This window comes from Neovison vison, chromosome 6 (genome assembly GCF_020171115.1).
Source record: "Neovison vison isolate M4711 chromosome 6, ASM_NN_V1, whole genome shotgun sequence".
Classification (NCBI taxonomy): Eukaryota; Metazoa; Chordata; class Mammalia; order Carnivora; family Mustelidae; genus Neogale; species Neogale vison.
In genome coordinates, this window is record NC_058096.1 from 161,858,685 (window position 1) to 161,886,114 (window position 27,430).

General features: G+C 41.8%; 2 protein-coding genes across 5 annotated transcripts in view; one reads left to right on the forward strand and one right to left on the reverse strand.

Annotated features, from left to right (window-relative positions):
• Positions 1-17,384, forward strand: part of FBXL2 (F-box and leucine rich repeat protein 2) — a 164,304-nt gene extending 146,920 nt beyond the window's left edge. For 2 of the 3 annotated variants that reach the window (XM_044252769.1, XM_044252771.1), the window contains 2 exons: positions 15,353-15,565; positions 16,430-17,384. In XM_044252769.1, coding sequence (XP_044108704.1) covers positions 15,353-15,565; positions 16,430-16,537 — 321 coding nt within the window. In that variant the 3' untranslated portion in view covers positions 16,538-17,384. Of the gene's footprint in view, positions 1-1,625; positions 3,340-15,352; positions 15,566-16,429 lie in introns of those variants that run through there. The other variant, XM_044252770.1, reaches the window with a different exon arrangement.
• A 1,115-nt stretch (positions 17,385-18,499) lies between these two features.
• Positions 18,500-27,430, reverse strand: part of UBP1 (upstream binding protein 1) — a 57,345-nt gene continuing 48,414 nt past the window's right edge. For both annotated transcript variants that reach the window (XM_044252767.1, XM_044252768.1), the window contains 5 exons: positions 26,713-26,803; positions 26,084-26,199; positions 23,779-23,921; positions 22,811-22,862; positions 18,500-20,448 (listed from right to left, as the gene is read on the reverse strand). In XM_044252767.1, the coding sequence (XP_044108702.1) occupies positions 20,411-20,448; positions 22,811-22,862; positions 23,779-23,921; positions 26,084-26,199; positions 26,713-26,803 (440 nt within the window). In that variant the 3' untranslated portion in view covers positions 18,500-20,410. The remainder of the gene's footprint in view (positions 20,449-22,810; positions 22,863-23,778; positions 23,922-26,083; positions 26,200-26,712; positions 26,804-27,430) is intronic.

Below are 27,430 nucleotides of genomic sequence, written 5' to 3' on the forward strand. Positions count from 1 at the left end.
AGATATAGAGCACAATTAGGCAGAGCAGCAGGCAGATGGACGGGGAGAAGCAGACTCTCCACTGAGCAGAGAGCTAGGTGTGGCACTTGATCCCAGGACTCCAGGATCATGACCTGAGCAGAAGGCAGACACTTAATGGACTGAGCCACCCAGGTGCCCCAATATAAATGGTCTTAATTAACATACCAATTAAAAGGCAGATACTGCCCAAATGGATAAAATAACATGATCCAGGTATAAGCTGTAAGAAATTTACTTCGAATGTGATACTATAGGTTGGCTAAAATAAAAGAAAAAGATATAAAAAAGAAACTTTTTTTTATTTAAGATTTTATCTATTTGAGAGAATGTATGCAAGAGAGCACAAGTAGTGGGGAGAGACAAAGGGAGAGGGAGAAGCAGACTCCCCACTGGGCAGGGAGCCTGTGGGGCTTGATTTCAGAACCCCAGCATCATGACCCAAGCCAAAGGCAAGCTCTTAACTGACTGAGCCACTGGTGCTCCCAAAAGAAACTTTAAAAACAAAAGAAAGCATGAATGGTTATATTATTATTAGATTCAGGAAACTTCAGAGCAAGGAGAATTACCAGGGAGAGAGAAGGATATGACATAGAGATAAAAGAGTCAATCCACCAAGATGATGGGGTGCCGGGGTGGCTCAGTCTTTTAAGCATCTGCCTTTGGCTCAGGTCATGATCTGGGATCATGATCCTGGGATCGAGCCCTGAGTCAGGCTCCCTGCTCACCCTGGAGTCTACTTCTCCCTCTTCCTTTATCCCTAACCCCCACCATGCTCTCTCTTTCTCTCCCTCTCAAACAGATAAAATCTTAAAAAAAAAAAAAAAGATAATTCCATTTTTAATGTATATACTTCAAACAATAGAGTTGCAAATTATGTGAAGCAAAAACTGATAGAAACAGAAGATCCACAATTATAGTTGAACACATCAGTATTCTTCTTTCAACAGTTGATAGAACAACCAGACAGAAACTCAGCAACTATAGAGAACTTAATACCGTTAAGGGAATGCAAACTGTCACAGCCACTCTGGAAAACAGCACCCTAAGCACAATTTTTTAAAAGTTCAACTAAATGAAAATTAAAATAGAACATATCAAAATATGTTGGATGCATTAAAGCAGTGCTAAAAGGGAGATGTATGTCATTAAATGATTACACTGAAAATAAAGAAAGTGTTGGGGTGTCTTTTTTGCTCAGTTGGTAAAGGACATGACTCTTGATCTCAGGGTTCTGAGTTCAAACTTATACTAGCACCCACACTGGGTGTAGAGATTACTTGAGATAAATAAGTAAACTTGAAGACAAATAAGGAAAGTCTTGATAATCTTAAACTCCCACCCAGATGAAACCAGAAAAAGAACAAAAGAAATCCAAAATAAAGAAAAGAAAGAATGTATTAAAAATAATAATAGAAATCAATGAAAGCAAAAAATGAAGAACAATAGAAAAACCAGTAAAACAAAAGCTTGTTCTTTGAAACAGACCTCTAGCAAGACTGATGAAGAAATGATACATTACCAATAATGAGAATGAAAGAGGGGTGCTATGGTCTGAATGTTTGTGTCCCCCCAAAATTCATATGTTGAATCCTACCCCCCAACAGGATGGTCTTAGGATCTTGGGGAGGCGACCAGGTTCAGAACTTCCTCATGAATGGGTTAAATGCTCTTATAAAAGAGGCTCCAATGGATCCTTCCCTGCATCCACCCCTGGAGGAGTGTACAGCGAGAAGGCATTGGCTGCAAACCCGGAAGGGGGCCGTCTCCAGCCATCACATCACATCTGCCTGCACCATGATCTGGGACTTCCAGCCTCCAAACCGTGAGAGAGAAATTTCTGTGGTTTATAAGCCAGCCTCTCTGTAGCATTTTGTTACAGCAGCAGGAACAGACTGAGACCTGCACCATCACAAGCCATGAAGACATTAAAGGATGATAAGGGAATACTAGGAACACCTCCACATAAATCCATTTGACCACTTCCAGCACATTTAAAAGCACAGACCAGCACAGCTCATTCATTATAAAACATCATTTGAATAGCTTGTTAGTACTAAAGTAATTGATTTATAATTTTTAAACTGCCAAAACGGAAATCTCCAGATGGTTTCACTGAAGAGTTCTATCAAACACTGAAGCCAAATACACAATTTCTTCCAGAAAATAGGTGACAGAGTACTTCACAACTCATATGAGGCCAATAATAACCTGATATAAAACCTAGGTAATAATAGTACCAAGAGACAAAACTACAGACTAGTATCCTTCATAAATATAGAAGCAAATGCCCTTAAAATATTAGCAAATAGAATTCAGCAATATATAAAAATAATTATACACCCTGACCAAGCAGGGTTTATTCCAGGGACACAAGTCTAGTTTAATATTTGAAAATGAATCAGTGTAATCCACCATGTTAACAGGCTACAGAAGAAAAATTAATGATCATATCAATTAAAGTAAAAAAAATTGATAAAATTCAAAAGAAAAAGTTCAAGGTATTTTTTTAATACAAGAGAAAAATCCCCTATCTCATTTAAAACCCCCAGTTACCATATTTCCCCACCTGCCCCCTCAGGGATAATCTCTGTGACCAATGTCTGTTCCTTCTAGAGAAATTCTATGTGAGATTGAGAGATTTTCTCCCCCCCCCACCCTCCTCCCAGCAAAAGACAAATGCTGTTTTGCCTTTAAAGGCAGTTGTACTCCCTGCTGTGCATATTTGCCGCCTCCCCACCACCACTTCTGCCTTCTCTGGAATGCTAGTATAAGCACTTCCAGAATGTGGCTCTCCTAATTAGTCTGTAGATAGACAATGCCTAACAGTGGCAAACTTGTTTTTCTGAAGTATCCTTCCCTCCTAACACACCTGCCATAAACAGATGAGGAAATAAAAACAGCCTTAAATCCATAGGATACCAGGGGTAGGCAAAATAATGCAGGAGAGGGGAAGCTTATTAAGGCTAGCCTGAGTTTATTTTAATGGGCAAGTTTCAACTTCTTTGAGTCTTGATTTCCTCATCTGTAAAATGGCAATCATAATACCTACTCCATAGGGAGGCTGTGAAGCATAAATGAGATAATATGTAAACAATGAGTGGCAGATGGCTTTGACTATTGACTGTTTATTAGCATAAACTAAAAGTCCCTCTGCTCTGTGAACCATATTGGCAGATTTTCCTAGGAACTCACGGAACACGTCAAGCTTGTTTGACATGTGGCCCCTCTGATTATCCTTAAATTAAACCAGTTTTTAAATTATATAAATACTTACCTATGCCAGTATAGAAGCCTGGGTGGCTCAGTGGGTTAAGCCGCTGCCTTCGGCTCGGGTCATGATCTCGGGGTCCTGGGATCGAGTCCCGCGTCGGGCTCTCTGCTCGGCAGGGAGCCTGCTTCCTCCTCTCTCTCTCTGCCTGCCTCTCTGCCTACTTGTAATCTCTCTCTGTCAAATAAATAAATAAAATCTTTAAAAAAAAAAAAATAGAAGCTTTTCAATTAATGTGAAAGCATCTGTCTCCTTGGTCCCAGATGCAACTGTTAACTTTTTGATTCCTCAATTTCCCTGTTTTAAAACAATGAAGTTGGTACTCTGACACCATCTCCATCATCTTCCTCTAATCTGCATGGTTATATGTGTGTATATTCATATATGTGTGTATGTAAGTAATATCGATACATATACACTTTGTTTCTGGTTGTACTTTATTGTAAATAATTAAATTCTATTTTTAAAAAAATTTAACTAGATTTTCTTTCCAAATTCTGGTTTGTTTTTTTAGAAATTTATTTATTGATTTTAGAAAGAGAGGGCAGAGTGTGTGGGAGAGAGTCCCAGTTAGAGTCCACACTGAACACGGAGCCCGACATGGGCTGGATCTCATGACCCTGGACACCCAACCGACTGCACCCCCAAGCTGCCCCTCAAATTCTGTTTTTTAATTTAAACAACCTCCTGGCTTTATCCACAAACCAATTCCAAAGCTAAAAACAAATGAACAGCAGTAATTGATTACATAAGTACTATTTCATGTAGAATCATATGTTGTGATTGGATTCATGAGAAGAAACATTTCCCATGTTGCTCAAAGAGGAATCATTCAAGCTCCAAGGTCTGACAGAATTTCTTTTTCCTTCTAGATTCCCTTCCCTCTAATTTGTACTCAGCTGCTTATTTCTTGTATCCACTATCAGGCTTTCTTGATTTTTTTTTTTTCCACTTTGCAGAAATACCTCACACCCATATACTTGTCTTCTCCACCAGAACTCATCAGATCCAAAATTGGCAGGCATTTCCTTTCCTCAAAGATTGCAGTAGTCTATTTTCTCAACTACATCCATATTTACATTCTGAATAATCTGGCAGTCAGGGTGGCTTATCTTTTTTTTTCCTTTTTTAAAAATAATAAATTGACTTATTTTTCAGTAATCTCTACACCCAATGTGGGGCTCAAATTCATGATCCTGAGATCACAAGTCAAATGCTTTTCTGACTGAGCCAGCCAGGCACTCCAGGATGGTTTATCTTTCAGTTTTAATTTTTTACTGAAGTAAAATATACATGCAGAAAAGAGCACTTATTATAGGTGTATATATCAGTGCATTTACATAAGCTAAATGATGAAGAATCTGCCTTACCAGACTCCAAACAACCCTTTTCTGCTGCTCCTTTCTGGTCACTGAAACATCCCCCACCACCACCATCACCAAGGGGAGTGACTTCCAACTCTAACCCTAGATTAGTTTTGCCCTTGTTTTGTACTTTATTATCTATAAACTATGAGTGGGGGGTACCTGGGTGACTCAGTCAGTTAAGCTTCTGTCTTCAGGTCATGACCCTGGGGTTCTGGGATCGAGCCCTGTATTGGGTTCCCTGCTCAGTGGGGAGTCTGCTGCTCCCTCTGCCTCTCTACTGCTTGTGTTCTTCTCTCACTCTTTCTCTCAAATAAATAAAATTAAAAAAAAATAAACTAAATAAACTATGAATGGAATTATGTGTCCTCTTTGGTGTCTGTCTTCACTATTATATTTGTGAAGTTTATCCATATTCTTACATATAAATGAACATTGTTCATTCTCATTGCTGTATGGAATGGGCACAGTATGATTTAGTTATCCTTTCTACTACTGATTATTTGAGTAGTTTCCAGTTTGAGGGTATTAAAGCCAATATTATTCTGACTTGTGGTGAACACATGTGTATGCATTCCAGTCAGGAATATCCAAATCACGCTGCAATGTAGGAGAGTTCCAGTTGCTCCACATCCTCACCAGTAACATCTTTTTCATTTTAGCCATTCTGGTGGGTATGTAATAATACATGATGGTCTCTTTGAAAAAGAAACATCTCATTCTCCTTAAAACTCTTCCCAATGACCTTAGGATCAAAATAAAATTCCTTTACGTGGCCTGCACAACTGTGATCTGGTCTCCACCTCTGCAAGTCCATCTGCATCTTCCTTTCTTCCCATGCACAGTACTTGTCACTCTCCACGTGCTACCTGGGGTGCTACACACAACACACTCTTCACACTCTTTCTCCTTCTTGGCTCCTCATCCTTCAGACGTCAATTTAGTGGTCATTTCCTCAGGTCACATTCCACTGCTCTGTGCTCTGAGAGCACTTACCTTAACTTGAGCTTAATAGTTATGTCTTTCGAGACCTCAGCTCCACCAGTGCAGAAAAGTGTGTTTTTACTCACCCATCATCGCAACATAGGGCCTGGCACAGAGTTAGAACTCCTGTATTTGAAGAAGCGAACGAATAATGGGACTTTGATGTACTACTTTTTGCCTCTGAACTTTTATAGTGGGGTGAATGTTGCATTTTATATGCACTTGGATAAAATGTCAGATCTGAAACTATTGATATGGAGAACTTTAATTACAGAAATGCCATTTGGGGGGCACCTGGGTGGCTCCATCAGTTGGGCATCCAGCTCTTGGTTTTGGCTTGGGTCATGATCTCAGGATCCTGGGATCGAGCCCTACATCAGGCCCTGTGCTCAGCATGGAGTCTGCTTGGCAGTCTCTCTTCTCTCTGCCCCTCCCCCTGCTCATGTGCATGCACTCTCTCTAAAATAAATAAATACATCTTTAAAAAAGAATTGCCATTTGGCTATACAATGTTCATCTGAATTTATTACATTCTGTAGCCTTTACTATTTATACCCAAGAGAAACCAGTAATGTCAGATCACAGTGTCCAAGGTCTATTTAATTAAAACCATCAAGAGTGTTCAGTAAGTCTCTGTGTCATGGCTGTTTGCACAATTTTCTAAATGACATGGACATCAGACTCATTGCACTGGCCTCCTCAAGTGGAGGAGGCTATGAAATTGCACTGAATGGAGTAAACTGAAATTTCCCCTGCAATCTTTTTTTTTTTAACTTTTAAAATGGTCTTTAATAGGGGCGCCTGGGTGGCTCAGTGGGTTAAAGCCTCTGCCTTCGGCTCAGGTCATGATCCCAGGGTCCTGGGATCGAGCCCCGCATTGGGCTCTCTGCTCAGCGGGGAGCCTGCTTCCTCCTCTCTCTCTGCCTGCCTCTCTGCCTCCTTGTGATTTCTGTCTGTCAAATAAATAAATAAATCTTTAAAATAAAATAAAATGGTCTTTAATAATAAAAGAGTGAATTAATAGCAATTTAATAAAAATGAGCTAGCAGCTTACTTGTTGCCATGGTAAGAGTGAGCTTTGATTCCATTCCTTAATCACCAGAATAATAGCAAATCCACAGCGTAAGTGGTCTCAGTCCACACTGTAATCTAATACCAGCAGTTTGCTTTTCTTCAGCACCCTGCTACCTACCTGTCTCTAACTGAGGACAGTAAGCACTATCTATTATTCTTTTGTTCATTATTGAATTGGATTCTTAGAGCCTCCCTGCCCTGGAGTGTGGGGATTCCTGCTTTGGCAGACCCCCTAGGATTCCACAGAAAAGCCATCCGTCTGAAAGCAGGTGGTTGATCTGCTCAGTTTCTGTTAAGACCCATTAACTTTGCCTTGATGGGCACTTAAGTGCATTTACTCCTTTATTCCCAAGGCTCATTGGCACTAAAGTTTGAATTTTCCAGAATTACTGCTACTCAGAGAGAGTCCTGGGTACCACCAGTTCTGATTCCTTTTTGTTCAATGGAGATATACTTGATAAAATATTATATTAGTTTCAGGTTTACAACATAACAATTTGATATTTGTATATATGGCGAATGATCAACATGAATGAGTTTAGTTGACATCTGTCTCCCTATTTATAAAATATTTTTCTTAGGTTAAGAACTTTTCAGATTTCCTCTCATTATATCCCTGTAACTTATTTAGTGATTGGAAATCTGTCCATTTTGACTCCCTTCACCCTTTTCATCCACTTACCACCCCCACCTCTGACAGCCACCAATGTATTCATTTTTATGTTTCAAATTTTATTCAGATTCCAGTTAATTAGCATACAGTGTAATATTAGTTTCAGAATGTATTCTATGAGATTGGTTATTTGCTTGTTTTTTAAGAATTCCACATATAAGGGACATTATATGGTATTTTTCTCTACTTGACTTATTTCACTTAATACCCTCACGGTCCAGCCATGTTGTCACAGATGGCAAGATTTCATTCTTTTTTATGGCTGAATAATATTCGTGTGTGTGTGTGTGTGTGTGTGAGAGAGAGAGAGAGATGTTCATTACCCATTCATCCATTGGTAGATAGTTAGGTTGTTTCCATGTCTTGGCTGTTGTAAATAATGCAGCAGTGAACATGGGAGTACAGCTGTTTTCGAATTCGTGTTTTCATTTTCTTCAGATAAATATCTATTAAGTGGAAGGGCTGGATCATATAGAGTTCTGTTTTTAATTTTTGAGGAACCTCCATATTGTTTTCCATAGTGGCTGCACCAATTCACATTCCCATCAGTGGTGCACAAGGGTTCCCTTTTCTTCATGTCTTTGACATTTATCACTTCTTATCTTTTTGATAAGAAGCCATTCTGACAGGTGTGAGATGATGTCTCATTGTGGTTTTGATTTGCATTTCCCTGGTGATTAGCATTGTTGAGCATCTTTCCATGTGTCTGTTGGCCATCTGTATGTCATATTTGGGAAAATGTCTTTTCAGGACATTTGACCACTTTTTTTTTTTTTTTTTTTTTGCTACTAGGTTATATGTGTTATTTCTATATTTTGGATATTAGCCCTGTATCAGATACATGTTTTGCAAATATTTTCTCCCATTTTTGCCTTTCCATTGCTGTGCAGTAGCTTTTAGTTTGATGTAGTCCCACTTGTTTATTTTCACTGTTGTTGCCTTTGCTTTTAGTATTCTTTCAAAAAAAAATCATTACCAAGATCAATGTCAAGGAGCTTATTGCCTGTTTTTTTTCTAGGATTTTTATCGTTTTAGGTCTTACATTAAGTCTTTAATTTGAGTTGATTTTTGTATATACTATAAAATAGGAGTCCACTTTCATTCTTTTGCATGTGGCTATAGTTTTCCCAGCACTATTTATTGGAGTGTCCTTTTGCCACTGTATATTCTTGACTCCTTTGTCATAAATTAATTGATTAATTATGGGTGGGCTTATTTGGGAGCTCTTTATTCTGTGCCATTGATTTGTGTGTCTGTTTTTAATGCCAATACTGTACATTTTTATTACTATAGCATTATTTGTAATATAGCTTCAAACCAGGGAGTATAATGGCCTTCAGATTTATTCTTCTTTCTCAAGATTGCTTTGGCTAATAAGGGTTTTTAGGGTTCCATATACATTTTAGGATTGTTCTATATTTTCTTTGATAGGCAGCAAAACAAAGTTTATTGAGCCATAGCTATTGAACGATAGTACAAAGCTCCCCCAAAGGGAGGGGACCCAAGAGGGTTGCCTAGGATTGTTCTATATTTCTATGAAAAATGCAGCTGAAATTTTGATAAAAATTGCTTGAATCTGTAGATTGCTTTGAGTAGTATGGACATTCTAACAATTTGAATTTTGATCTATGAACACAAAGTCTCTTTTCATTTGTTTCTGTCATCTTAAGTGCATCAATGTCTTATGGTTTTCAGAGTGTAGGTTTTTTACATCTCCTTGTTAAAGTTATTTCTAGATCTTTTATTCTTTTTGATACAATTGTAGGATTGTTTTTCTTAATTTCTCTTTCTTCCTTTTTCTTTCTAGAGAGAGAGAGAGTGAGCAAATGTGAGTGGGGGCGGGGGAGAGGGAGAGGGAGTGAGAGGATTTGAAGCAGACGTGGGGCTCAATCTAATGACCTTGAGACCATGACCTCAGCCTAAATGAAGAGTCAGATGCTTAACCGACTGAGCCACCCAGGTGCACCTTAATTTGTCTGTCTTTTTTCTTTCTTTCTTTTAATTTGACAGAGATCACAAGCAGGCAGAGAGGCAGGCAGAGGGAGAGGAGGAAGAAGGCTCCCCGCTGAGCAGAGAGCCTGATGCGGAGCTCTATCCCAGGACCCTGGGATCATGACCTGAGCCGAAGGCAGAGGCTTTAACCCACTGAGCCACCCAGGCGCCCCTTAATTTGTCTTTCTGATAGCTCATTATTAGCGTATAGCAATGAAGCCAGTTTCTATATGTTAACTTTGTATCCTTTACTGAATTTGTTTATTGGTTATAACGGTTTTGTGGTGGATTCTTTAGGGTTTTCTGTATATAATATCACATCATCTGCAAATACTGACTGTTTTACTTCTTCCTAATTTGGATGTCTTTATTTCTTTTTCTTGCCTAATTCCTCTGGCTAGGATTTTTAATAGCATGTTGAATAAACATGGCAAGAGTGGGCATCCTTATTTCTCACCTTAAAGGAGAATCTTTCAGCTTTTCACCATTGAGTATGATGTTAGCCTATGAGCTTGTCATATACAGTCTTTATTATGTTGAGGTATGTCCTTTCTTTACCCATTTTTAAAATCACAAATGGATGTTGATTTTGTCAGATTCTATTACATCATCTATTTAGGTGATTATATGATTTCTCTTCTTCATTTTGCTTATGCTGTATCATATTGATTGTTTTGAAAATGTTGAAACATCTTTGCATCCCTAAAATAAAAATTCCACTTGATTGCGGTGTAGAATTCTTTTAATGTACTGTTGAGTTCAGTTTCGTAATATTTTGTTGAGAGTTATTGCTTCTGTTTATCAGATGTTAGTTTGTAATTTTCTTTTTTGTAGAGTCTTTGTCTAGTTTTAGTATCAGGATAATGTTTACCTTGCAAAATGAGTTTGGAAATGTTCCCTCCTCTTTTTTGGAAGACTTTGAAAATGATTGGTATTAATTTTTCAAATATCTGGTAGAATTCACAAATGAAGCCATCTGGTCCTGGACTTCTCTTTGTTGGGAGGTTTTTGATTGCTGATTCAATCTCCTTACTAGTAATCAGTATGTTCAGATTTTCTATTTCTTCATTACTGTTTTGGTTGGCCTTTGTTTTTAGGAACTTACAGTTTCTTCTAGGTTGTCCAATTTGTTGGCGTATAATTGTTCTTAATAGTCTCTTATGATCTGTTGTATTTCTGTGGTATCAGTTATAATTTTTCTTCTTTCATCTCTGATTTTATTTGAGTCATCTTGTTTTTCTTGGTGAGTTTAACTAAAGGTTTGTCAGTTTTGCTTATCTTTTAATAAACCAGCTCTTAGTTTCATTGATCTTTTCAGTTGTCTTTTTTTTATTGTCTTTTTTTTTTTTTCCCAGTGTTCCAAGATTCATTGTTTATATACCATACCCAGTGCTCCATGCTATACGTGTCCTCCATAATACCTACCACCGGGCTTACCCAACCCTCTACTCCCCTCCCCTCCAAAACCCTTAGTTTGTTTCTCAGAGTCCACAGTCTCTCATGGTTTGTCACCCCCTCCAATTTCCCCCAACTTACTTCTCCTCTTTTTTTCCCAATGTCCACTGTGTTATTCCCTGTGCTCCGCAAGTAAGTGAAACCATATGGTAATTGACTCTCTGCTTGACTTAATTCACTCAGCATAATCTCCTCCAGTCCTGTCTTTTTAGTCTCTTTTATTCACATCCTCTCTAATCTTTATTTCCTCCCTTCTACTAATTTTGGGCTTTGTCATCTTTCCATAGTTCCTTAAGGTGTGAAGTTAGGTCATTTGACTTTTCTCATTCCTTGAGGTAGGACTTTATTGCTATGAACTATTGCCTTAGAACTGCTTTTGCTGCATCCCATAAATTTTGATTTTTACATTTCTATTTTCATTTGTCTCAAGACACTTTTTACATTTTTCTTTTGATTTCTTCTTTGACTCATTTGTTGGTGGTTCAGTAACATGTTAAATATCCACATATTTGTGAATTTTCCACATTTCTTCTTGTAATTATTTCTACTTTTATATTATTGTGGTTGGAAAAGTACTTGATAATGATTTTAATCTTAAACATATTAAGATTTCTTATGTGTTCTAACATATGATCTGGTCTAGAGAATGTTCCATGTACACTTGAGAAGAATGTGTATTCTGCTTTTAGATAGAATGTTCTGTATATATCTATTGAGTCCATCTGTTCCATCATATTGTGTACAGCTTATATTTTCTTACTGATATTGTCTGGATGATCTACTGTTGATATAAGTGGGTATTAAAGTCCTCTAATTACTGGATTGCTATTACTTTAGGTCTGTTGATATATGCTTTATATATTTTAGGTTGATCCTATGTTGGGTGCATAAATATTTACCAATATTTATGCTCTCGTTGGATCGACCCCTTACATCATTATGTAATGTCCTTTGTTATTATAGTGTTTTAAAGTTTATTTTGTCTGATGTAATTATGGCTACCTCCAACTTTTGGGGGGGGGGGTTTATTTGCATGGGCTATCTTTCTTCATCCCTTCACTTTCAGTCTGTGTGTGTCCTTGCAACTGAAGTGAGTCTCTTAAAGGCAGCATATAAATGTATAAATGGGTCTTTTTTTTTTTTTTTAATTCATTCAGGCACTCTATGTCTTTTGTTTTGGGGGGGCTTTTGTTTTAAGATTTTATTAATTTGAGGGACACCTGGGTGGCTCAGCTGTTAAGCGGCTGCCTTCAGCCCAGGTCATGATCCCAGGGTCTTAGGATCAAGCCCTGCATCAGGCTTACTGCTCACCAGGAAACCAGCTTCTCCTTCTCCCACTCCCCATGCTTGTGTTCCCTCTCTCCCTGGCTCTTTCAAATGAAATCTTTAAAAAAAAATTTTGAGAGAGAGATAGCAACAGAGATTGTGAGAGAGCCCAAGTAAGGAGGAGAAGCACGCTCCCCCCTGAGCAGGGAGCCTGCTACTGGGCTTGATCCCAGGACCCTGAGATCATGACCTGAGCCAAAAGCAAATGCTTAATTGACTGAGCAAGCCACATGCCCCAACTCTTTGTCTTTGGAGAATCTGGCTTATTTACATATAAATTAATTATTGATAGCTATGTACTTATTACCATTATGTTAATTGTTTTCAGGCTGTTTTGTAGTTCCTTTCTGTTCCTTTGTTCTCTTCCTTTGTGGTTTAATGACTTTAGTAGTACATTTAATTTCTTTTATCTTTTGTGTATCTACTATAGATTTTTACTTTGGGGTTACCAGGAGGCTTACATATAACAACTTATATTTGTATCAGTCTATTTTATAACAGCTTAAATCTGAATAAATTCTAAAGTTCTGTGTGTTTACTCTCCCTCTCTCCTCCATTTTGTTTTTGATGTTACATTTTGCATCTTTTCATCTGTGTATTACTTGTTTGTAGTTTGGGTTTTGTTGTTGTTTTTGTTTTTATTTTACTACTTTTGTCTTTTAGCCTTAATAATAGCTCTATAAATGATTCGCCCATTACATCTTTCCTATATGTTTACCTTTGCCAGTGAGATTGATACTTTCACATTTTATTTAGTGCCCTGTATTTTCATCTCAACAAAGTCCCTTTAATATTTTTTGTAAAGCTGGTTTAGTAAGGTAATTAACTCCTTTAACTTGTCTGAAAAACTCTTACTCCAATTCTGAATGATAACTGTTAGTTAAGAGTATTCTTGACTGAAAGTGCTTTTCTCTTTCAGTACTTTGAATGTGTCATGCCACTGCCTTCTGTCCCTGTGGTTTCTGCAAAAAAAAAAATCTGATTGTACATAACAAGTTTTTCTTTTCCTGATTTCAAGATTCTCTTTGACATTTTATTTATTTATTTATTTATTAAAATTTTGTTTATTTATTTGACAGAGATCACAAGTAGGCAGAGAGGCAGGCAGAGAGAGAGAGAGAGGAAGAAGCAGGCTCCCTGCTAAGCAGAGAGCCCGATGTGGGGCTCAATCCCAGGATCCTGGGATCATGACCTGAGCTGAGGGCAGAGGCTTTAACCCACTGAGCCACCCAGGTGCCCCAACTTTTGACGTTTTAATTATAATTTACCTTGGTGTGCATCTCTTGGGGTTCATATTTATAGAACTCTTTAGACTTCCTGGATCTGGATTCTGTTTTTCCCCCCAGGTTAGCTTTCAGCCATTATTTTTTGAAACAATTTTTCTGTTCCTTTCTCTCTCTTCTCCTTTCAAGAGCCCCATGATATGAATGTTAGTCCACTTCATGTTGTCCCTTAGACAGAAAGAAAGTCTTCACTTTCTTTCCTCTATTATAACTGTAGAATTGGGGTGCTTATAGGAGGGGAATTCAACATCCTCTCAGAACTAAGTGATCAAGGAGCATCCCTGAGTGGCAGGCCCCAAAGACTGGGGCACCAGAGGTAAAAATGGGACACAAGATGCCTATAAAATCTCCCCTCCAAGACATCCTGGGGACCCCCAGAGGTCTCCAGTAAGTCTAGCCAGCCCTTAAGATGTATTTAATCTGAAGCCTGCCCCTCAGGCTGCAGCTATGATGATAAGCTTTTTTTTTTTTTTTTTTTTAAGATTTATTTATTTATCTGTCAGAGAGGAACAGAGAAAGCACAGGCAGAAGGAGCAGTAGCATAGGGGAAGCAGACTCCCCACTGAGCAGGGAGCCCAATGTGGAACTCAATCCCAGGATCCTGGGATCCTGACCTGAACGAAGACAGACACTTAAGTGACTATGCCACCCAAGTGTCCATGGTAATAAGCTATTAGTCCTCTTTTACAGACTGAATTCCTGGGCCTGTTGTCTCTTGCTGTGCCCTGGGGATACTGGCCATTTCAGAACTATTTCTCTGTTGGTTAGAGTCCTGTGAGGCCCACCAGCATAAGCCCCATGGGCCCCCAGAGCCAGGAGATGCAAAGGTGTCCTCCAGCAACAGCTGCAAAAACCAAGGTACCAGATGTAAAACCAGGGCACGGGACACTTGTAAAAGTTCCTTCCTGAGAGAGAAGGGTGTTCTCAAGTACAGCAGAGGGAGAGGGAGAAACTGGCACCCACTAGCTGGGGAGTGACAGAGGAGAGTGTAGAGATGATGCCTACTAAGAAAGAAAAGTAGAAAAAGGGAAAAAAAAAAAAACAAAGCCTAGAGGGTTGTTTTGTTTTTAAGCATCCACCAGTTGGAGCAAGATAGAGGGGGTGCACAAAGATGGGTGCCCACCAGTCCCTATACCCCAGCATGCCCCCCAAATGTGTCAGATCAGGTGCCTGACCCTCAGACCAGTGTCCAAGACAAGTATACAAGACCCTCCTACACGAAGTCCAGACACCTCTGAATGGGCCATGTCCAGGTTGGGCCCTGAGGTGGGTGAGTCCACATGTGTGAGCCCTTTAAGAGCTGTTGCTGGGTTTGCTAGTCTCATGGGTCTCGGGTATGTAAGCCTGTTGGTTTCCAAAGCTAGCTATTTTAGGGGCTTGTCTTTCAGGTACAGATCTTAAGAGCTGGGTTGCCCAACATGGGGCTCAAGCCCTTTGCTCCTCAGGGACAAACTCCAGGTTTTGAGTTCCCTTCCAGCTAGGAGTCTCTGCATTGGGAGTGGGACTTATGGCAAGATTGTGTCCCAGCTTCTCCTACCCCGTGACCTGGACCTTCTCTCATTCACTCAATGTGTAGGAGTCACTCAATTTTTAGGGTTTGTTTTTGTTTTTTCAGAGTAGGCGGTCCTTTATGTAGATGAGAATTAGGGAGTTTATGAAAGGTGAGTTCAGGATCCTTTCACATTGTCCTCTTCAACTGTATCATCACCTGCAATTTGATTTCCATCTTTACATAATTGGAAAGATGAGAGCAGCCACCAAGGGCTGCAGCAAACCCATGGCCACAGGACCCCAAGATTTTGTGTTTAATCCTCCGGTGATAAGTGGCTACCGTAGGGTGCTGCTCAGCCCAGGCCCAGAGCCTTGGAAAGAGCAGGTCTCTCAGATATCCACGCGTGTCTCCTTGTTCTAGAGTCTGTCCCACTGTGAGCTCATCACAGATGACGGGATCCTGCACCTGAGCAACAGCACCTGCGGTCACGAGAGGCTGCGGGTACTGGAACTGGACAATTGCCTCCTCATCACTGACGTGGCCCTGGAGCACCTGGAGAACTGCCGCGGCCTGGAGCGCCTCGAGTTGTACGACTGCCAGCAGGTTACCCGCGCAGGCATCAAGCGGATGCGGGTGAGGCGGGGCTGGCACACTTCCTAAGCAAACAAGAGTATGGCAAGACTCCCATCTTCCACATTTTATCCTAAGCTTATAGTGACGTTTTACAAGTGTCGTCTTGTTCAAAATTTCCTTATTAGATCTCACTCTGGCCAGTTCAACTTCCAGAATGGGTGCAGGACAGAGGTTCTAGAGTCTGGTGATCAGACCCCTGTAGGGAGAGAGACTTACAGTCATTACCAGCAGGAAGGAGACCATGGTCTTGGTTAACTTCCAGAGAACAGGGCTTAGATAGAACGTGGCTTTTCTTGTTCCACGTAGTTCACATAGTTTTCTTTTTTCTTTCTTTCTTTTTTTTTTTTTTAAGATTTTTTTCTTTATTTATCTGACAGAGATCACAAGTAGGCAGAGAGGCAGGCAGAGAGAGAGGAGGAAGCAGGCTCCCTACAGAGCAGAGAGCCCGATGCGGGACTCGATCCCAGGACCCTGAGATCATGACCTGAGCCGAAGGCAGAGGCTTAACCCACTGAGCCACCCAGGCGCACCCACATAGTTTTCTTGAATACACTTTATGTTGAGCAGCTTTGCATTTACCTCACAGAACTGCCCCAGGTGCTAACGGCTGCAAGGATGCCGCTCAGTGTCCATACAGGACCAGTGACTGCCCCCAGGGCAGATATTCGGGTCTCCTCACTTCAGGAGGATACATATGTAAACAGGAATAGCTCTAACCTACATGAGAAACTGTATTTGAACTATCTGCCTGAGAATCAAGGCGGGTCAGTTCTACAAGGCAAACTGCAGGCTTGTCTAGGATTCTGCCTGTAATCCTCAAATACACACATGACTACTCCATATCTGTCTGCTTTCTGCCGCTAGGCTCAGCTCCCTCATGTCAAAGTCCATGCCTACTTTGCTCCTGTCACCCCGCCGACAGCAGTGGGAGGAAGTGGACAGCGACTGTGCAGGTGCTGTGTCATTCTCTGACGGCGACTGCCTGAGTCCAAGGCACGATGAGGTGTCCCTTCCTCCAGAGAAGACCCGGGTCTTCCTGCTCCGCCTTCACCCAGATCTCTTGGTTCTCCATTGGGAAAGACATTTACAGGTAAAAGACTTCAGTAGGGACTGCAGTAACTCTGGTGATAGTTTTCACCTTCATTCTGCTACGATACAATCGAATGAAAGCCTTGTGTCTGCCAGCACATGGCAAGAGTGGTCTCAGCACAGCCTGGACCACAAAGGGGACCTGGATCTCTTAAGAGGTGGGTGCCTTCTTAGGTACCAACGTCCCACCGTTGGCTTTGTCAGCGCTCCTTAGACCATCAGTGTTAGCACAAACCGAGCAGAAAGACTAAGCTGTTGATTTTCTACTGGATACTGAAGCCAGTGGCCTACTTTAATTCAGTGATTTCATTTGGATTAGCAGGACTTTTCCACTTTGAAGATGAAATAGTAACTTTCTCAAAGTGACCTGTACTGCAAATTCGTGATGCCTGAGAGTTTTATACGTAGAGACTTAGGTGGGAGGCAGGTTAGGTTCCCATGAGACACCAAAGAAATGAGGACTCTGAACTGGGTGGAACAGGGCCTTCACCTTTCTGTTTCTGTCAACTTGTCATACACTCTTTTGGGGACCAAAAGCTAGACAAAAACAACCGAGTCCGTGTTGCCTGACTGGAAGTAAGCTGTGGCAGGTGCTACCACAGAGTGCATTTTTGTTCTAGGAGAAAAGCTAATTGTGTCATCTCTCACAAAATTTGGGGGACCTTAAAGAAATAGAATTAAGGCTTAAGTTATCTATAATATATATAATCAATTAAAAATAATGAATGGATGCATGTAGAATGGGTGTGATTTTTTCCAAGTTTATTTTAAAATCTTAGAAATCAAGTTACACCAGAACTATTCAAAAATTGTACACACTTAAAACTCAGCTCAGTAAAGTGTTGGCACCTTTTAGACTCATAATATAAAAATGAATAAACCATTGCAAAGCTTAAGTCAGAGGGTTTTATTGCTATAATCTTCATGGCAGACAAATCTGAGCAAAACCATTTTCCAAATCCAGACCTCCCTAATATCTAAAATCAGGTAAGCTCTAGTTTCCATTCTGTGCTGTCCACATATTTGATATTTATGAAGATCAGACACCCATCGCCACTCTCACATCGTGAACTTCAGACTTCCTAGCAGCCGTTCCCCACCACGAAGAGCACAGAGCTCACAGCTCACGGGAGGCTGGAGTGGAACAGCGAACCCGACACAGCACTTGCCCGTGACCAGCGGTGCCTCCAACAGATGGACCATTTAGGAGCATTTAGGGTACAGCGTAAGAGAAGGAAGGTGCATACACGACCCCTTAAGTTAACAAGATTATCAGAATAAGCGTTCAAGCCCTGATGACCTCACCACCTGGTGAGATCCTCTAGTTTTTCCTGGTCTAGAATGTGCGCGTATATACCACAGCGGTTATTTTAATATACATTTACACCACTATGTGTGGGGGAATGACTGATGCAAGAAGCTATTTAAATAGCATAAAACATAGATTTGTGTCAGTAAATTATAGTCTCTATTTTTAAAAATTTCTATGACCAGGGCTTTCTATACGGTCTCTTTTGAGCCAGGACACAGCCTATCAGAGTTACTGGACTCATTCCTCAATGACCTATGACCTCATTAGAAGACAAGAGCAGCTCAGGTGAGGCTTCTCAGATGAAAAAATCAGGTTTGCTTCCTCTGTAGGTGTGGAACAGTGAGTGGAATAATTTGTCCTCAGTTGCATCATCTTTGAGAAAACAAACCAGAGAGAACACAACACATAGGCCTTGCCTCTTAGACAACATGTGCACTTGGGGGTGCTCAGAACACATGCATGGAACGAACCCCCTCAGATTCCAGGACTTGAGGGGACACCGTTAGGAAGTGTGATTTTAAATGAGACACGCATTTGCAAAACAATCGGAAAACATTTATTATACTGAAATGTATACATCCTACTATTAAAAAAACAAAGTAGCAAATCTGCTGGTGCCATAATTTAACCTGCTTCACTGGGACAGACTAATGGTCAATGCTGCTTGGTATAATTTCAAGTTCAATGAGCTTTTAAGTGTAACCCCACTTCTAAAACCTGATGAGAAATTCAAAATAGCACACAGCATTAAATGACATTTATTTCCGTGTATCTTTGAGACTCAAAAAGGAATGCTAAACAGACAAGCAAAAACAAATATGCTCACTTCTTTCAAGTGATTGGTACAGAAAACGTGTTCATATGGAAGCAAAGGGAGATGACAGAAAGGATGGTTCCTCTGCTTTTAGGGTCTATAGGAGTTACAGATATTTTCAAACTGAAGATGAAAATATTTAGAGACTGGGCTTCTCTGTATCCAATAACCCTTTAAGAATTAAACACAAAAGGTCAAAGCTTTTACCCACTGAAGTAGTTTGTCTTCTGGGGGATTTCAAAGCCTAAATTACTCATTCCTATTTCTGCCTGAACAAAGGTTAAGATTCAAATAAACACATTCAGAACCAAAACAGCTGGGTAACTGGTCAGAGCTGCTACAGTTAAAGGGAAACTGAAGTCCGCTACACCACATGTGGGCCTCACATATGCTTGCTGGTGTGCATGGGGAAGGCTTCGGGCAGAGCGAAGCAAGAAAGGAAAATTGCAAAAGCAGTGGACTCCCTTTAAGAAGTGTACTGGCAGACAAGCATTTGGTTTTGTGGAAGAGGCACCCTTTTTATAGAAAAAGAAGTTATTATGTGGTGTATAAGAAAGCCTCTTAAATAATCACCAAAATATTTACCCATGATTGTACTAAAGCTCGTATTTCAGAAGTGTGGGGGTATTTTTATGGTACAATTTAGTGTTTCATTTATGACATCTCATTTGCCACAAATAATTTCAACTTGTTGATAATGAAGACCCCTTAACAGCAAGTCGGAAACGGCCATACATTTCCCCCTACCTAGGTCACCTGTTTCCATTGTCTGGGACAGGGCTTTAAAAACATTCAGGAACAGGGTGGGGTGGGGAGGGGAGGGACAGAGAAAGAGAGGAATACCACACGAGTTTAAAAGTCAAGGGACTTCAAAAATAAAAACCAGAAAAAAAAGCTCTAAAAATGGAAGCAGAAGCAAAAGGTTTTCAATAAATCTGTGACAAAGCAAAAACACAAAAGTCTTTGTACCTATTAGGATTTACACTGATCCTCTCACCAAGGTACTCTTGATAATGCAGTTTGCTCCAAGCCCGCCTTCCTGGCTCGGATCTTTCCCCATCTGGCACGAGCCCGTCACACACACCCTTAGACATGATTTCTTCCGAGAAGGTGCCAAGCCTCTTACCTGACCCCTGATCGCGGTCTCGGCACATCGCATCTGCAGACAGATTCCGTGCTGGCTCCACAACAGCACTGTCCCCCACCCCTGCTCTGGGTCAGCATAAGGTTCAGGCAATAAAAGCCAAACTGGCACAGAAAGGTAAATGCCCACAGTACGTTTTTACATTCATTTCCAAACCGCATACAGTGTAAAAAGACAGCAAAGGCTGCTTCTAGGAACTGTATCTACTGGCCTCTGCCAGAGAAGCAGGCAGCCCCGCTGGCACGTGGCCCCAGAGCCGCACGCGTGCTGTCCCGACGTGCTCACTCTCACGAGGATGCTTGGCTATGGCAGTGACAGTGAGGAGATTCGCCTCTCATACAGCTCATTAGAAAGGTCATCTTGTGTTTTCAATATGAAACATTTCATACGGTAAAATCCAATCCCAAGACTTCTTGGATTCAGTCTTCACACACTTTTAAGCGTGACTTTATTTGGTACTGAATATAGTTCAGACTAAGTACAACATCACTTCAAAACTATGTGGATACCATCACCATTCTCAGCTGCAGGAAAAGGAAAGAAATGTGACACACAGTTCTTTTGGGCGGGCTTAGGAAAATCGAGGCCATTAAACTGCAAACTCCCAGAAAGCTATAGCTTCCCTTCCCAATTCAAATTACCTTGAAATAAGTCTAGAGAGAGAGCATCTGCACAATCCCTGTTGGGGTATTTGACTTTCGGGTGTGGGGCCCATGCGCCCATGAGCAGCAGTACCCCTGCTGCCTGTCTGCTCCGGGGCGGGGGGGATTGAGACAAGCGGCCAGCGTGGTGTGAGTGAGGGGGCGGGAGCTGGGGGTGGCGCAGACTCCTGGGCAGGCCCCAGGCCAGCCAACACCGCATGACACACGCACACTGGGTGCTTCCATCCACCTTTCCTGGAAATGAAGTTTTTACCTCCTCAGAGGCAGATCTGAGACATTCTGAAAAAATCACTACTTTTGTCTGAAGGCCTAGTGTTTCTCAGGAAATGGCTGGAAGTAGTACAGGCACTCATCAGAGAACAAAAATGTTTTCGTGAGGACAGGAGTCTGAATAACATGCTGCGACTGGAGGCGATGTGCTAAGATGTCTGACATTAGCAACATCCACTGCTTTCTTAGAACACAATTATACGATTACAGTTAAGACTTTCCTTTTTTAGACCATTTGAGTTGTGGAGAGTAAAAGCTGTATTGCTTTGACGACAAAATTCTGAGCAGAAGAGCGCTAAGCCCAAGAGGCTATGACAGTGAAAGAGGGAGTGAGCCAGCTCAGGTGAAGCTACTGTGCCTACCGGAACAGTATGCCTACAGAATGGCAAACACAAGATGCCATGCACACGTGAAGCCGACCAGGCGCTGCTGTTTTGGACTCCATCCTTCGAGAGGGACTCCTGGGAAAGGGGGACACAGCGCCTTGCTCTCTGAGGGGCAGCTTTTGTGTTAGGCCTGGATTTGGCTCTTAACCCACTGGATTTTAAAAAGTCTCCTCATATAAAAATTTTGCATTTAAAAATCCCTCCATTAGCCCTCTGAGCCCCAACCGGGCCCTCCTTCCATATTTTTTCCCTAAATAACTGCAATGCCTTCCACGGTTTAGAGTCACTGTGGATGTACTAAAGGCTTCCAAATTCCATCTCAAGTCCAGGCCTTTGCTGCCCACTCCAGATGGGAATAATTAACTGCCAACCTGGCCTTTCCAAGCACATATAAAATGGAACTCTTGACTGTGTCTCCCCCAACCAGTCCTGCTTCTCTACTAGATAAACCGCCTGCCCAGTGGCTCTTAACAAGAGTTACCCCCACAGTGCCACTCAGCTGTGGAGCCCAGCAGGACCTGCCCATAAATGTGTCAGACCCCAGTGACCTCTCCTGCCTCCAGCTTTCCTCCAATTCCCATCTGCTTTCACAGAGTCGTAAGAGTGGAAGAAAAGAGCGCCTGGGTGGCTCAGTTGGTTAAGCCACTGCCTTCGCTCGGGTCATGATCCCGGAGACCCAGGATCAAGTCCCACATTAGGCTCCCAGCTCCGCGGGGAGTCTGCTTCTTCCTCTGACCTTCTCCCCTCTCTTGCTCTCTCTCTCTCAAATAAGTAAACTTCAAAATCTTAAAAAAAAAAAAAAAAAAAAAAGTGGAAGAAAAAACCTCATCCCATTCCTCCTTTGCTGAAACAACTTCACTGACGTCTCCAATGCATTTCAAATAAAATCTCAGCTACCCTCATGCCCAGGTCCTGCACACCAGACCACAGCTCATACTTTGACTCTTGCTCTGTGTGCCCCTCATACTATGTGGCAGCAACACAGCCTTTGCTCGGCCCTGCACAGCAGCCTGCCTCTTTCCTGTGCACACAGCCTTACACCACCTTGGGGTGTTCCTCAGGTGGGCATCTCCCCTAACTCTTCAAGTCTCAGCATTATAACACCTCCTCAAAGAGGCTTTGCCCATCCGCTCCAAGTACCCCCTACCCAGCACCCCCTTAAACACAAGCACCTCCCACTTACCCACTCCTCCAAGGCACTTAAAAGATTTTGTAATTGCATGCATCTGGTGGCTAATTCTGGTTTGCTTTCCCTACCAGGAGTTCCATGGAGTGTTTTGTTAAAGACCTTTCTAGCACCAAAAGCTGTCTGACACAAGGTACTCAAGAAAATGGTGGCTGAATTCAGTACTTTTTCCCAATAATCTGGGACTGACTCCCCTTTCCTTATTTGTTAGTTAGTTTCTATTACAACCACTAGAAATATTCTCTTGATTCATTTTTCAAACTCTTAAAACTAGTAAAGCTAGCATTTTCAAAAGTAAGCACACAAGGTGACTACTGATTACAAGCACACACCATCTTTCATGATTTCAGCATTCCAAGACACATGCACTCATGCAAAGTACCTTTTACTGTGAAGAATAAAAAACAACTCTCATCTTGAAAGTTCTGAACCATCTAGAAAGATAAAGCAGATAACAATTAAGATCCAACTGTTTTTTTCCTGAGCTGATCAGAAAAGAGAATTTGCAGCTCCAGGAAAATGTCATCATCTATATGCTGTTGGACAAATACAGAACTCAGTGGTCAAAACAGTAACTCGTGAAGGCAGCATGAGGTGGTAAACATTCGCACCTGCTACACTAGCAGGGCCTCAGGCTGACCAGGCATGCCCACGTCTGGTCCCTGAGATAGCACCACAACCCACCTGACCCACTGGGAGCTTTCCTGGCCAGGTCCTGTAACAACTCTTAACAAAGAGTCACAGCGTTAGTGGTCTATTATTACCTGTTTGTTGTTGAACACTGAGAGAACCTTAACATTTTTAAAAATCAATCATTAGGGACACCTCAGTGGCTCAGTCAGTTAAGCACCTGCCTTCGGCTCAGGTCATGATCCCAGGGCCCTCAGATCGAGCCCCCATCAGGCTCCCTGCTCAGTAGGGACTCTGCTTCTCCTTCGCCTTCTGTTCCCTGCCACCATTTGGGCTTTCTCTCTCTCAAATAAAAAAAAAAAAATATATATATATATATATATCTCCAATAGTGGACAAAAGGAAAACACATCCAAACACACTTCTGATATAAAATGGGCCAAAGCCATGCTAACCCCGAAGTTCCCAGTGACTGTCTAAGGGAGGGTAGGGGAGCAGAGGGGCCAAAGCCACAGATCTGGGTTTACATTCCTTCTATCACCAGAGTATCTGAAACTCCTGGTTTTAGATTCTTACAAATTTGACACCAGCTCTTTAAAATGGATTCTCCAGAGTACTTCCATAAAGGGATCACAGAATTTTTCCATAGTTCTTCAGTAATAAAGAGAAAGGATATGCCAGTGTGGAAGGGAAAAGCGATGGCATGCAAGTTCACATTACCTGATCGCTAACAAGAATGTGAATACCGGTGGGCCCCTGTCTGTAGACCTGGTTAATCTGGTGGAAAGGAATATTAAACACCAATGCAAGTTTTCGAGCAACTTCTGAAGCAACCATTTCTTCCAAGTAGATTGCATGATAAACTGAAATAAAAAATAAGAGTAGCTTTTTAGCAGTAATTGTTGATCTGTTTTCCACCTCATCTCTAAGACCACCTCTTTCAAAGTATTAAAAAATATATATATAAATTAAAAATGGGAACTAGTATTTCTTTCCTCCCTTACCCCCTACTGAAATAATAATAAATTAACAATGTCACAGGTACAATTTAATAAACGTTAACAGTAATTTAATAAACGTTAACAGTAATAGTAACAGTAATATCTATTTAATACAGTTAAATAGTAATACTTAATAACAGTTAACAAAAGGATTTGAAGTTTTCATTTTTCTTAAAAAACAAATAGGAATTAACTGCAAATGGGCACAGGGGACTTTATGGATAATGGGACTAAAACCTGAGGTGGTAGTGACTGCAAAACTCTCAATTTACTAAAATATCCTTAACTAGACACTTACAATGGAAGGATTTTATGGTAAATTACAGCGGAAGAAAACAGTTTTCAAATTATCATGTGTGTCTAGCAATATAGAAAAAAACCTCTGTCACTATTGATTCAGTAATCCTACCACTGGAAATTTATCCCAAGGAATCCCCCAGAGAATAAAACACGGTACAGAAGACCCCACATAAAAAGCTAAGGATGTGAACAGTGATGCCTGCTGCTGCATCCTCCAGAGGTCTGTGTTTCTGGAACATTTCACTTAGCAGCAGTTCTCATCTGCTGCCAAGTGCATCTGCAGTGAGCACGGCTCTTACAGGTCCTGCTCGGTCATGGACTCAAGCCAGCCAGTGAGCAGATCATCACACTAGAACTCTCCAGCACCTTCCCCAAACAGGAGGGTTTCTCGTGTGCTTACAGTAACGGGAACCTCTGCTAATTATACATTATGGAAAGCTTCGAATGTGGAACTATAGTCAAGGGGAGACAGAGCTGATCTAGAGCAGAGTCCCCGAACTAAAGCCTGTGTAAGCCCAGGGCTGCCCTCACTTGTTCTTTTCCAACAGAACTGTATCAGAATGTGGCCGCGCCCATCACTATGTCTGGTGGGAAAGAGCCCCCAGAGTCCACAAAGTCAAGGCATTTCCTACTTGGTCTCTTTAGGAAGTTTGCTGGAAATGCCCCTGCCCTAGGGGTAAGCTGACCAACATTTCCTACATTCCTCCACAAACACCTTCCCAAGTCCAACAGGCCTGACCACATAGACATAAATGATACACAAGATCCTGATACCTGGAGAGCTCCTTTAGAATTTTATCCTTTCAGATTAACTTTGTCATCTTCAGTCTTCAAACTCACAGCTTTTAAAGTCAAAATGACATCAAGTGGAAAAGCTCACAAGAGACTGATTTTTCAAACACAAAGTGACACTTGTAGGTCTACCCGATTGCCTTTGTGAATTCCATAACACACTTCTTTCTGGAGAGTTCTGAGCATGTTGCCCTTATTTTGCTTCAGAATAAGGGCAGAGGGGAGGTACCCAACCTTACAGGTGAGAAAACACATCCTTTAAAAGCTTAACTACTTTGTTTTTGAGGGCCGTATTTAGAGGAGAGAACGGCCAAGGTGTGTCTCCGCCCTCAGCCAGCACTCCATCTGTCTGCTGAGACTCAGGATGGAGAATTGCCTGGAGTGTGAGAACGGTGCCCCAAGGACATGGTGCCGCTCAGCACACAGCTCACAGCACTGGCCGGCTGTCTGTTGGAGACAAGTCCACACACTTAGTGCTAGGACACATGTGAATCTCTGCACGTGTGATATTTTAAGGTTTTTCCCTAGTCAATAAAATGGGGGTGGGGGAGAGAAAGAAAAAAAAAAGAAAAGAAAAACCCTCCTGCTTTCTTGCCAAGCTGCCAATCAGTCATCATTTCAGTAAATCTGAGATTTAAGGGGGGACTAAAAGCCAGCAAAACTCCAAAGGGCATTCAAGCTGGGCTTTCACTTATTGGCGCTTTCCGGCACAGAAAGCCAAATACAAAGGAGACTCAGAGAGTGGTAGAACGAGCAGAGAAAGGCAGCTAGCTTCCCCTTTCCTGAGGCCTTGGCCCCAGCACCGCCGCCCCTCCTGCTGTCCGCAGTCCCACCCAGGCAGCTCAGCGGTCCTTCCAAGCCCCGCTCGGGGCCTTCCTGCTTCTGCCTCCATGACGGAAAGGGTGCGAAGCCGTGATGCCCTCAGGACCCACCGTAGGGCGTCCCACTGCCACTGTCGCCTCCGCCGCCAGCCGGCTGCTGGCCCTGCAGCGGTGAGCTGCTCGGCTGCTCCTGGCAGACATAGATGGTCAGGCGGGGCCTCACCGACCTGCAATCAGAAGACGCCCCACATGAGCGGATGGGAGAAAGCCACAGCGGGTACAAAAGACCACCACAGGACTCTAAGCTCTATCTCCTTACGAGAACTTTACGGTATCATTTCATTACACAAAATAAATGACTAATAAAAATCTAAAAACACACACCTCACACCAACTATCACAGGTGGTCTAATCTGATGATCCAGACTCTAAACCACTGTCCAGTTTGTCAGATACTGGTAAATTTAAGTTTCAAGATTAAGTCAGCGATTTAAAGTTAGTAAGATTCGACTGAATGGTCTTCAAGAAATCAGTACTGCGCGTGTGCGTTTCTACAGTCTTACAGTCTACCTCTGCCCTCATCAGTGCCTGCCCTGAGGGTGCACACAGAACAGTCTCCTCCCGAGCACAAGGCCCGACACCCCACAGTGCCCATGCCGGAAAGCATCCCACCAGAGCTCCCCACAAAAAAGTCTGTCCTCATCACAAGCCAACAGTTCCTTTTAAACGCTGTATTTTACCTGGACTTCAGGGAATTATAGAGCCGAATTCCATCGGCTGCACCACAAATTTGTACTAGATCCTCCTTTGTCAGTTTTAATAAGTCGGCACCTGGAGAACAGCAAAAAGAGCTTCTTTTCAGAGATGGAAAAACAACAGCACGACTGGTTACAGCATCAGTCTTCACACGGTGAACTGTCCCTCAGAACCATCACGGTCTCCTGTGTGTACATTCACAGACACAAACACAAGAGCATACACACACACTCCCTGTCCCACAGAGAAAATAAATAAATAAATACTTTGCTGACGTTTCCATGTCCTGAATGAAGGAGGAGCACAGAAGCCCAGATGCAGCTCAATCGGACAGATAAATGGGGCCTACAGGGCTGTCTTTTCCCAGCACACAACTTCACCACCCACCTTGTTTTGGCTGGCTGCTGGTTTTGTGAATAAGCAGGATTCTGACCCCTGATAATTAACCTTGAGGTCACAATAATAAGGTTTTATTTTACAAAAAGAGGAAATGGAAGTCTAGAGTTTGGGGGACCTGCCCAAGTTGGCTCTCGGAGTGATACTGCAACTTCCAAACATGCTGCAACATTACTTTCACAGCAGCCAGTTTTAAAATGAAAGCGAAAACATGGCACAGACTCACACATTACACTTATGATTTCCCCAAATCACTGCTAAGTGTAAATAACATAGCATCTAGGATCTGCTTCAAAATAGATTAGA